A 12,911-nucleotide genomic window follows, 5' to 3' on the forward strand; every position below is an offset into this window, starting at 1 on the left:
TCAGAGAAATGCAAATCAAAACCACAATGAGATACCATCTCACACCAGATAGAATGGCAATCATTAAAAAGTCAGGAAACAACAGGTGCTGGAGAGGATGTGGAGAAATAGGAACACTTTTACACTGTTGGTGGGACTGTAAACTAGTTCAACCATTGTGGAAGACTGTGTGGTGATTCCTCAAGGATGTAGAACTAGAAATTCCATTTGACCCAGCCATCCCATTACTGGATATATACCCAAAGGATTATAAATCATGCTGATAAAAAGACACATGCACATGTATGTTTATTGCAGCACTATCACAATAGCAAAGACTTGGAACCAACCCAAATGTCCATCAATGATAGACTGGATTAAGAAAATGTGGCACATATACACCATGGAATACTATGCATCCATAAAAAAGGATGAGTTCATGTCCTTTGTAGGGACATGGATGGAGCTGGAAACCGTCATTCTGAGCAAACTATCACAAAGACAAAACACCAAACACTGCATGTTCTCACTCATAGGTGAGAATTGAACAATGAGAACACTTGGACACAGGAAGGGGAACATCACACACCGGGGCCTGTCATGGGGTGGGAGGAGAGGGGAGGGATAGCATTAGGAGATATGCCTAATGTAAATGACGAGTTAATGGGTGCAGCACACCAACATGGCACATGTATACATACGTAACAAACCTGCACATTGTGCACACGTACCCTAGAACTTAAAGTATAATTTTAAAAAAATAGGGCCAAGGTCGAGAAACCCTATCCCAACAGATGTCAGCGAGGCAGAAGGAGCCTGCCATGGGCAATTCCTCACACTTTTCACCCCCAGCCGCCCCCACACCCATCACCCAAGAACACATCTGAGACTTTGCACCACATACTGAAATATGTGCCTACTCTCACGTGGACACAAATAGATACCAGAAGCCTGGCCCAGCCCCAACAGAAACATGACACATCTTCCACGAGCAGCAAAATCTTCCTGAATTTCCTCAACTCTAATTATACATTTTCCCATATTTTAAGTTTTCTGAAAATAGAACGTGTCTCATAATGAATGTAGTTTCCCTTATCCCTATGCTCTTATAAAATCAATGGAAACTCCTATAAATGATTACATTTATAATCAAAGAAACATGGTAGTTTAAATCATAATGTTTACACAGAAATACAAACAAACAATAGAGCATGATGTAAAAATCTGCTTGGTTTCCAAGGATAAAACACAAGGTTTCAAAGAATTTTTCCCTTGTGGCAGGCCCATTTGGCCAATGTGAATTCAAACTCTTCCACCTTGTTGGTAGAGAGACTTAAAGCATTATAGAGTTTACTCTCAGGATGAAAAAAGGCCAAAGGTAAGAGGGTCTGTGAATAAGACCAACCATGGTGAGCTCACTTTCAGAATCTCAGTATCATAGAGACCTGATCTCCCTCCTCCCAACCTTCACACCCTCCTTCTTCATCTTCACTCCGATAATCCTCTATGGCTTTTTTTCTGTTTTTTCCATAATTCACACCATTTCAGATGATTAGCACTTGTGAGTGTACTGGAGCTAACTGGGAAAGAAAGCATCTATAGGTCGTGCCTGCTGACTGCCTTGTTTCGCTGCATGTCTGCGCAAAATAGCAGGAAGTGGTCAATGAACCAGCTGTAGAGGGAATGAGGCCAATTATAGATCCAGTCTTAACATCTTAGCTGGCTGGGCATGGTGGCTCACACGTGTAATCCCAGCACTTTGGGAGGCCAAGGTAGGCGGATCACTTGAGGTCAGGAGTTCGAGACCAGCTTGGTCAACATAGTGAAACCCCATCTCTACTAAAAATACAAAAATTACCTGGGCATGGTGGTGTGTGTCTGTAATCCCAGCTACTTGGGAAGCCAAAGCAGGAGAATTGCTTGATTCTCCAGGAGGCAGAGGTTGTATTAAGTCAAGATCATGCCACTGCACTCCAGCCTGGGCAATAGAGCAAGACTCCATCTCATGTCAAAATAAAAAGTCTTAGCTGACGGTCTCCTTGAACAAGTTAGGTAACTCTGTAAGCCTTGGTTTTCTCATATGTAACGCACAGCAGATGGATAACAACACTGTCCACTACAGACCTGTTTTTTCTCTTTAGTTACAAACAAAATAATTATGTGAAATACATGGTACATAGCCAACTGCCCATGAAAGCTGGTATGGCCTTCTGAGCAGGTTGTAGGATGTCTAGCAGTAATGATTTTAAAGATTCTATAGCTTTGTAATTAGCTACACTTTGAGAGTTCCTGAATGAATTGAATACCATCAAATACACCTAGACTGGGGGACCCCATGATTTTTTTTCCAGATTCATCTTCACAAACTTATAATCAACCCACGCAATATCCCTAATTGATTTTGAACAGTGATGTTATGGGCAGGTGTGTGTTTGTTCTATAAAATTTCTGGGAATAAAATCCTTGACCTCATTGGTGTCCCCAGATGGTAGAAAGACTTAGTTGAAAATCTGCTAACGTTCCTGGGCACCTCTGACCATGCGTTATGGCACTGCACTTGCTCAGGTGGCCAAGACTCAAGGCAACTCCCAGCACACCCCTAGGACGCTGGGCAGAAGGCCCTTAGTTGCAATGTGGGCAAAAATGGGGTGCATTCCAAGACACCTTCTTTTTGTCAAGAATATAACGTATCTTTTCTCTGGGGCAGCAAAATTCAAGGATCCTTCTCAGACATTTGAAATTATTTCTGAGGGTCTAGAATATTCCTTTGCTCTTGTCGTTCAGGCTTGTCTTGAAACAGACTCAGTAGGTGAATTGACAAATGTAAAATCTCTGACAAGTTAGAGAGGATATTAAGAAAAATGAAGGAAAATGAGAACAAAAGCAATCCTTATTCTTTCAAATATAAAGCCTTGATGTGAATTTTATTACATAAAAATGTAAAACTAATTTTCTGATAACACATTATTTAAGTATTGTTATTTCTGGCAATAATTAACTTTTTACTCATTGAATTTACTCATTTTTATGACAAGCATTGTATCTCTTATTATAAAAAAGTAAGAGCTTTTAGGCGGGGTGCAGTGGCTCACCCCTGTAATCCCAGTATGTTGGGAGGTCGAGGCAGGCGGACCACGAGGTCAGGAGATCAAGACCATCCTGACTAACATGGTGAAACCCCGTCCCTACTAAAAATACAAAAAAAACAAAAAAAAAATTAGGCTGGGCATGGCTGGCACATGCCTGTAATCCCAGCTAACTCAGGAGGCTGAGCAGAGAGAATTGCTTGAATCCAAGCAGGCAGAGGTTGTAGTGAGCCGAGAGATTGTCGCCACTGCACTCCAGCCTGGGAACCTGAACAAGACCTCCATCTCAAAAAAAAAAAAAAAGAAAAAAGGTAAGAGTTTTTAAAAGTAAATTCAAATCCATTGATTTTAGATCTCTATTAAAGGCAGAAAATCTAAATCAATGACTTATATTAGACAGGAGTGGGGCTTTGTGCAAACAAGTACATTCGGAAAACATGGGTAGCAATATGAATCAGGCTTAATCTTTCTCAAAATGGGTAAAAGCATTAAAATCTGTTTATGTTCATGAATTCAGTAACTTCATTTTGGGAATATGGTGCCTGGAACAATCTCTAAGTAAAATAAATGCAATACAAAGATGGTCATTTGCAGCACTATTTATAAAATAAGAAAACTGGAAACAACCAAGTCCAATTCCTGCAAAACAGTTATGCAAATGACACCACAGCAATAGTGAACTATAACAGAGCCATTAAAAGATAGAATTCCTTACCCATAGTCTCATATGGCAACCTACTGCATGTACATAAAGCTGGGCATAGTCAGGTCCTATATATTGTCCACACAACATAAGAGTGACCATTACGACAAAAACAAGGCTAGAAAAGAATTTACAATAATAATTTTATAGTATATTAAAATGGTTTAAGTTCTTTTTCTTAAAAAAGGTGGGGGAAAAGCAGGGTGCCGTGGCTCATGCCTGTAATCCCAGTGCTTTGGGAGGCCGAGGTGGGCAGATCACCAGGTAAAGAGATTGAGACCATCCTGGCCAACATGGTAAAACCCCATCTCTACTAAAAATACAAAAATTAGCTAGGTGTGGTGGCGGGCGCCTGTAGTCCCACCTATTTGGCAGGCTAAGGCAGGCGAATCCCTTGAACCAGAGAGGCGAAGGTTGCAGTGAGCCGAGATTGCGCCACTGCACTCCAACCTGGCAACAGAGCAAGATTCTGTCTCAAAAAAAAAAAGAGTGGAGAGTGGCAGCCTAGAAAACAGACATAAAGTACGTAACATAATCTCAAATATGTATTGATGTATGTTATGTTATGACTACAGGGGAAATACATTTCAACAGTGATTATCTCTAGTTGAAGAAATTGCAGGTGATTTTTCCCTTCTGCGTACATTTATGTTTTAATACTTCTCTGCAATGAGCACGTAGAACTTCTATGATTATAATATTAATCACCTTTTTAAAACTGAAACTATAAACAAATGAACTTGAAGGAATTCATTTTAAACAGTAAGGAGAAATACGCCAAAATGTGAACAGAAAAAGTAATTTATATTATTGTAGCAAGGAAAATTATCGGGTTCTTCACGACTTTGTATTATCCACATTGCCAAGCAAACACAGAAAGCCCTTGCTCACATCCAATGTTTCCAGACTTTCTCGATGTTTTCTGGTTTCCTGAGTAACTGCTCTTTGCAATTTCTGTTTCATTTGACTTCTTTATTTTTTTTTTTATCATCATCTTGGACTTCCGAAAAGAGAAACTAACATGTGAAAGAATAGAGTACTGAATATTGTCCCACTTCTGGTAAACCCTAAAGCTGCACCCAGAACCTAGTGAACACTGAAAAATGTGTTGAGAGAATAAAGAAGTACTAATCATTTTTTTCCAATAATGGAAGAAAAGAGTAATTTGAAGGAATAAATAAATAGCAAGTAGGAGGCGGTGGTCATTGTCACACCCACACTCTATGTTGCAAGAGGAAAGAGAAATACTTAACAAGGACCCAGAGTGTAACATGGGACCAAATATCTTATGCATTTAGTACTATTAAAAAATACCTTTTTCACCACAAAAGCCAGACCTGCTAGTTTTCCCACCAAATACAGGCAGCAGTGCAACATCGCTGACACTTTTGCTTTAGACTTTTGAACCCAAGAGCTTTGACAGCAGGGTAAACTGCTTGACAATAAAATCTTAATTAAAGTCACTTCCACTTGCAAGTGGAAATACAGCTATCACACAACAGGGAAATGGCAGAGCTGGAATTCTAGAATTTTCGTTTGTGTCAATTTCTTCACAGTGATGGCTGAAGACACTAACATTAGAACCTGTAGAAAGAACATGAGGCTCAATGTAGAGGACATATCCATTAAGGACAGCATCACACATTTTTGGGTGCTTCAGTTCTTCAAGATGCAATCATGGATGATTATTTTGATTTAAAAAAAATACAGCTTTTCCAAGTCACCACTCACCTGCCATACTGCAGAGAAAAAGCTGTCAGCTGCTTTAAAGTTTTCCTAGCCAGTGTTTCGACCTCAAAGACATCAAAAACTGTCCTATCGACTGCTGTCATTTGACGCGGGAGGCCAAGGTAACTGTTTGTTTGGATGTTGTGTAATCATGAGAGTAAAGTCGCCATCAGTATCATGTAATTAATATATCATTTAAGCAGTCATTTAAAGGGGAGTAACTGGATGTGGAAAGATAGAAATAACTCTGATTCTTCCATTAATTCATTAATTCATTCAACCTACCAAGTACTTCACTCACTGCCAGGCACTGGCACGCAGAGACCTGTGCATTTTATTCAGCATCTAAGACGTTTCAGAAACCAATTGTTTTTCCTGAAAATCAGATTATATTTCCCAACTCTTCTTCCTTTCTCTGAGCCTCAGTGTTCCTAAGGAAGATCTCATTCACAGGAGGGAACTCACATTATTTCAGCCCCTGGGAAAAGCAAGTGTCTTTGCCAAATACCAAAATAGGCTCTCGGCAGTGTCTTACAATAACCTATTTTTCTGCCTTTTCGTTTCTCCTCCTTCTGCAAGAATGCAAACTGATTCCTCCCTTCTCATCACCCCTCACAACCCACCCTTATCCCATCCAAGATTTCTGACCTGACCATTCTCTCGGCTCCAGGAACGTGCTGGTTACGTAGTGCTGGAGTGAGCTCTGCCTTCCATCATCGTCCTGCTACACCACAGAGGAAAAGCTGTCAGGCACTTTAAAGTTTACCTACCCAGTGTTTTGATGTCAAAGACGTCACAAACTGTCCTATTGGCTTTTGTCATTTCGTTCGAGAGCCCAAGGTCACTGTTTGTTTGGACGTTGTGTAATTATGGGAGTTAAAGACATCATCAGAGTCATTTTTGGCCTTTGATGTCCCTTTTCTCTCCTTAGGCAAGAACCATGGCTGTTTCCTTCCCATGTTTTGTGAATTTCTACTTGGTTATTCCAGCAGCTCACGGGTAAGCCCCTGAGCCTGTTGGTAGCTCTGACACCAGATGGTCCTCCCTGGGTACCTACCTTCACTTCTCTAACACCATCCTTCCAACCCCAGTGACCATTAACCATTTCATCCCTGGAAGACTTGCTCTTTGACATGTAACCCTGACCCAGTAAGGTCATTAGTCTTTAACTTCTAAATCCCAATGTAGAAGAAACGAGCTCATTTTAAGGCCCAGAGATGTCCCAGCTTCTGATCTTTTCTTGATGCTTAACTTCTAAATGTTCCATAGCTTAATTTACTCCTGGATTTTGTGGAAAGACCTCTCTTTGTTTTCTAATTAAATGTAAAATGAAAGGTCAACCTGTTGTTTTGAGGTAGGTTTGGACTCTAGGCTCCATATCACCTTCCATGGCTTCCATAAATCATAGCACCATTTCTCAAATGTGCCTCTCAGAACACTAATCATGTAAAATGTTCCTGCATTTATTTTTTTTATTTATTTATTTGAGAGTCTCACTCTGTTGCCCATGCTGGAGTACAGTGGTATGATCTCGGCCCACTGCAACCTCCATCTCCCAGTCTCAAGTGATTCTCCTGTCTCAGCCTCCTGAGTAGCTGGGACTACAGGTGCCCACTAGCACGCCCAACTAATTTTTGTACTTTTAGTAGAGATGGGATTTCACCATGTTGGCCAGGATGGTCTCAAACTCCTGACCTCAAGTGATTCACCTGCCTCAGCCTCGCAAAATGCTGGGATTATAGGCATAAGCCACCATGACTGGCCTGCTCCTGCATTTTAAGGTGAAGGGAGTCAAATCAGATTGGACAGAGCTGTCCTTTTTTGGAGGCTAAGAATGTACATTAGTTTACTAAAGGCTCTGAGAAATTCTGCAGTGAAGAAACATTCAACTTTGCTTAACCAAGTCATACCCAAAGTTACCCAAAACATGTTGACTTTTGTTTGTTTTATTTTCTTACATAAGAACTATATAGATGTATGGATTTATTGATCCAAGGAACATACTCTGAAGCAATAGTCTTCTGTATAAAGATCAAGCTCCCTAACATAGCATACAAGGCCTTCTATGTCCAGTCTGGCCTACCTCAACTTCTGGAGAAGGCCTTTGTTACTCATTCCTCCTTTCTGCTTCCCCCACCCCTTGTCAGGCATCAAAATCTCCCATATCATGGCAATCCTTTAGGCTAAGAAGAGGGACAAATAGGTGAGAACACAGAGGACCCTGAGTCTAGGCTACACACTTGGATTTAGTCTTATGGTAGAAAGGAATAAAGGCTTTTGTCGGCTTTGTACGGTGGCTCATGCCTGTAATCTCAGCACTTTGGGAGGCCGAGGCAACAGAACTCCTTGAGCCTAGGATTTCAAGACCACACTAGACAACATGGCAAAACCAAGTCTTCTACAAAAATACAAAAAAATTAACTGGGCATGGTGATGCATGCTGCAGTTTCAGCTACTCCATGAAGTGGAGGATCACTTGAGCCTGGGAGGTTGAGGCTGCAGTGAGCCATGGTCACACCACTGCACTCTAGCCTGGGTGACAGACACGGTGAGACCTGTCTCAAAAAATAAATAAATTATTAAAGACTTTTGTCATCATATTGGTAGGATTCAGGCTGCTATATAGAATTATTAATCTGACTAGAGGTTAGCACAGAGAATAGAGCTTCAGTTCTCAACTGGGATAGGCGATAGTGGGGATCGGGCCAGGGGACTATCCAAACTACCAACTACCCCAGACAGCAGATGCCCAAGATGTTTTGCAGGTGACCTGATGCAGAGCTCTACTCTGCACAATCCCCACAGGTGTCTGGATCACCTAGACACACTCCTCACCATATCTGTGCCTCTTTCATAGCTGTCTCTGGCCCCTCTCTGGGCCATTTCAATCCCAATCTGAAATTTTCACAGGAGATAACACATCTGAGAGAGGACTGTTCTTCCGTCGGTTCCTAATAGCAGCCATAGATAAAAATGTCAAAATAAAGAGTCGCGTGGCCTGCAGTGGACATCTTTTGGAGCTCCTCCTGAGATTCCAATCCTACTTTCAACAGTCATGAGCTGTGTGGCCTAGGACAGATTATCTAACACCTGTGAACCTCAAATCATTCATACAACAGATGATAATAATAATAACTATTCACAGGACTGTAGTGAAAATTAATTCCATCAATACATGTGAAAATGCCTGGAATGTGGCATGCAACACATGGTAACTATTATGATTATCCTTACTGTGTTGTATTTGTTCATTCCACAAAAATTTCTTAGGCAAAACAACCATTGACTTTATAAGCCTTTAATGGCCTTTGAGCAACTTTGCTTTTGAGAGTCACCATGGGAATCCATGGCAAATCCACAGCAAACTAGATTTTCAGGTCTCATGTCTTAGCAGCCTGACTACATCCAACTTCTAGTTGCAGGATCTCCTCCCCCTTTTGGTGGCATTTATCACTTTAGGACAATGATACTAGCTAACCTTCCCTGAAGACTTACTATGTGCCAGCCACACATTCTAAGTGCTTCACATTTGGCTTGTTTGAATCATTCAAAAACCTGATGAGGTAGTACTACTATTATTCATATGGGGGACAAGAAGAAGGCACAGAGAGGCTGAGCAACTTGCTGAAGTTCACAAGCTGGTCAGCGGCAGACCCTCAAAGTCGGACTCCTGAGCCTATGCATGTTACTATTGCACACCCTGCCTCTCACTGGAGAGGCTTACTGTCTCTCTAGAGAAGGGGAGGTGTGCAGCGTGAATGTCATAAAAGATGGAAAGTGGAGGAAGCCAGAGGTGGCTGCAGGTGAGGCTCAGAAAGCAAAACCGTCTTTTGGGTATTATGTAGAGAAAATAACTAGTTAATCAATTAGCCCCAGCCTGAGCAGCATTAACATTCTGCCCCAGATGACAATTTTGAGGTTGCTCCAGACCGTGGATGTCTGAGTAGGAGGCAGACAGCAGACTGTTGCCTGGTAGTAAGGAAGGAAGAGGGGACGGCCTGGAGCCTGGGACCCAGCTAAAGTTGCTACAGATGCCTCTTCTTCTCAGTTGCCAAAGGTTTTGTAACTTACAAAATAGGGAGCTCATCAGAGGGTTTCAAATCTCATTTGGGATCCAGGACCAGAGAATGGCTTCAGATCCCTCCAGGCTGTGGAATTCTAGGATGTAAGTTCCCCCAGGGACATCTCTAACACATCTGTCTTGGTCTCAAAATGACAGAGGAACCAGCACTTTAGAGCACTTTCTGTCAGCCAGCTGCTTTATACTGAGTTCTTCCAGCAAGTCTCTGCACAGAATTATTATTATCTCCATCTTGTTGATGAGGCAAAGAGAGAAAATAACTTGCTCCAGGACACGTGACTGACAAGGTATGGAACTAGGACCTGAGCCAAAGAAAGAAGGAAGAAAATGATACTGGATGTAGTACTTGGTACTCAATAGGTGTTTTGAACAGGAAGGGCATCATACCTTTTCCTCACGATTGGTTCTCATTCAAGCATCTACAAAGGACCAGGACACAGAAGTACACAAGGCAGGCTAGGTCTATGCCTACACTGAGTGGTATTTCCTGTTCCACCAAAGACAAGAGCTTAGTAGGTGGCAGGGGCATGAGCTGAAGGAGGATGACCCTCAGACCTGGGGACCCTGCACTGTTTTCCATTGCTGCCATCTCATGCACAGAGGCTGGATTGAAAAGCAGCTCTTGGAACAGAGTCTGCTCCCTCTGACACTAAGAACACCATATGTGTCCCTGCCACAAAGGGAGAGCAGACACTCCCTGCTGCTCTGGAGGTGGCGTCCAGGAGGCTGGCAAGCAGCCTCTTGGCATTTTATTTCAATAGCTGAGGGTGGGGGTTGTGGGGAGAGTGAAGCAATGGAAAGTTTTCCTTTGTGCTGCCCTCACAAGCATTTCTGGAAAGGGTCAGTTTGGGGTGATTCATCATCTACCCATGTAGACTCACACTGAGAAGCCGGCTCAGATACTATGATTAAAAATACATCGCTGCTCACCTACCTTCTTATTAATACTCTGTAAGGGGGCCTCAGTCAATAGTAAGAAAAGTTCATTTACCCAATAGTAGCTACATGGGCTCTAATCATTTGGTGAAGTAACTATCTACCTAAAGACTTGATTTTCTTTTCAAAGAGCTATGGTAAAACACCAAGCACTAAATAATCCAGCAAAGCAATTACTTGCTTAACAGTCTGCTGAAGTTTGACTACCACTCACTAACTGTACACATTAGGTAAGTGATCAGATTTCCCTGAGCCTTAGCTTCTTCACATGGAAAATGGAGATAATCAGAATCCCTGCTGTAGTCATAGGTTAATACATACACACCCCCATGATGGTGCCTGGAATATCACCTGCACTCAATACAAATTAGCTATCATTATGCACACTCAATCTATTTCTTAATATTTATGGTAACAACTGTCATTTATTCTCTTACTGTGTGTACCCAGGTGCAGGGCTGAGGACTCATAGACATCACACAATTCAGTCCTCAAGACAACCCTGTGAGTTGGGTATTAAGCCCATTTTACAGATGAGAAGATGGAGAAAAAGAAGTCTACACCTGGTGGATGGCAGAGCAGGGCAGGTTCATCTGAATGCACAGCCAGTGCTGTGTAACCTCATTGTCGGTTTAGAGTAAGACTGTGAAACTGGCAAGAGAGAAAACCTCATGATCTCTGTTTAAGAGGTCAAGAAACTGAGGCAGAGAGATGTTAAGTGACAAAACCACATCCAGTTTGTTTGTATAACATATGGGACAAACATCAAAGTGGATGGGTCAGGAAATGATACTGAGGAGGCCAAGGAATAAGCTGGCTTTCTCCCTTGACTAAAATAATAGAGCAAAGGTGCTTCTGCCTCTGGGGCTGGGTTGCATCCATGCTATTTGGGCAACTCCTCTAAGTGCCTCCAAATCCCTTGACATTGCTCCTCACATATGATCAATGCCATGGGAAAGCCAGTATAACTACCGTCCTGCCATCAGCCTGGCTCTGAGGTCAGCATTTCCAACATCAGTCTCAGTGTAGCATTCCCAAATCTCCACAATTACCAAAGATCATAAACGGTGTGAGTTTGAATCCTTGTCCTAAAATCTGCTCCTAGGAACCCAAACCAACACAGAACCAAAGTAATACATGCCATTTCCAAGCAGAAACATTAACTTCTACATGCGGGATCACTCATCTGAAAAATTCCTCTTCATCCTTTAAAACCTTGCTCTGCTGTCTCTGTCTCTGCAAAGCCTTCCCTGACCATCCCCAGCCTGCAACAAAAGTGATGTTTACCACTCCTGAACTATTTCTGTTTTCTTTACATATTTCAAATTGTTGTTACCCAGGGTGGACTGGCCATTACAGTTTATATGTCTGTCTGTTTGTCTGTCTCTCCCGTCAGGCTGAGCGCAGCTCCATTCAGGTATCCACAATTTATTTCAGTTCCTTGGGAATTAGCAACGCATATATGGTCTATATCAGTGGCGCTCTACAGGAGTGATTTTGCTCCCCAGGAACACCTGGCAACATTTGGAGACATGTTTGGTTGTTGCAATTGAGGTGAGGGGAGAGAGGCTATGGGCGCCAAGTAGGCAGAGACCAGGAATGCTAATAAACATGCTATAATGCATAGAACAGTCCTCCATAGCAAACAATTAGCCAGCCCCAAACGTCAACAGTGCTGAGGTCAAAAACCCTCGTCTGGATAGTAGCTCTCAGTTAACCATCTATTACATTTACTGTGTCAACTAGAGTTTACTACACTTATGAATCAGGGCTCGGTGCCTGTTGCAAATTATGTTTTGGTTCTCAAGTATTTGCTGCACCACTGTGGGAGGATTACACTTCTCTATCCCTGAAGACGTCCTTTGCCACGTGAATTCCTTCGGACAAAGAAATGTGAGCAGGTCTCAGATGCTCTCAGTGCCCCACCCATGTCCCTCCTCCCTGTGCCTCTAATGCACTCCAGTCAGCTTGCAACTGCCAGCATCTATCTCTTTGTCTGAGTGCTTTCTCAGAAGCTAGAAGGCTACTCTGTGTGTGTTCACACAGGTTGGAAGTGCTGGGAAATTAAAACTCCTCAGCAGTAGCCTTCAACCCATATCTGGAAGGTTTGGTTGTGTAAGTATACCAGCTCCCTTATTCCTCAAGAGAGTAATTCTAAGGCACACGATTTGCCCTGTTTTCCAGAACTTCTCCATGGGACTGAACTGAAGTTGCCCACAGTGGTAGCTAGCTTAATAACGCATGTTCTCCCGACTGCCTTCCTTATCTCATTTCTCCATTCCCCGACTGGTGTTTCCTGTATCTCCCTAATAATCCATATGAGTTTGAAGCTGTGTCCTAAAATCTGCTCCTAGGAACCCAAACCACACAGAACAGAAGTAACACATGCCACTTCCAA

The 12,911-nt window shown here is 42.3% G+C and overlaps 1 protein-coding gene across 3 annotated transcripts in view; it reads right to left on the reverse strand.

Moving 5' to 3' along the window:
* SLC1A2 (solute carrier family 1 member 2) overlaps nt 1–12,911 on the reverse strand; it is a 167,143-nt gene that overhangs the window by 101,946 nt on the left and 52,286 nt on the right. The window contains exon 1 of one of the 3 annotated variants that reach the window (XM_017849686.1): nt 6,145–6,231. The exons of the other annotated variants lie outside the window; for them this stretch is intronic. Within the exon in view, the coding sequence (XP_017705175.1) occupies nt 6,145–6,152 (8 nt within the window). The 5' untranslated portion in view covers nt 6,153–6,231. Of the gene's footprint in view, nt 1–6,144; nt 6,232–12,911 lie in introns of those variants that run through there. 3 annotated transcript variants of the gene reach the window in all.

The sequence above is a fragment of the Rhinopithecus bieti genome, unplaced genomic scaffold (assembly GCF_001698545.2).
Source record: "Rhinopithecus bieti isolate Rb0 unplaced genomic scaffold, ASM169854v2 scaffold_32083, whole genome shotgun sequence".
NCBI classification, from domain to species: domain Eukaryota; kingdom Metazoa; phylum Chordata; class Mammalia; order Primates; family Cercopithecidae; genus Rhinopithecus; species Rhinopithecus bieti.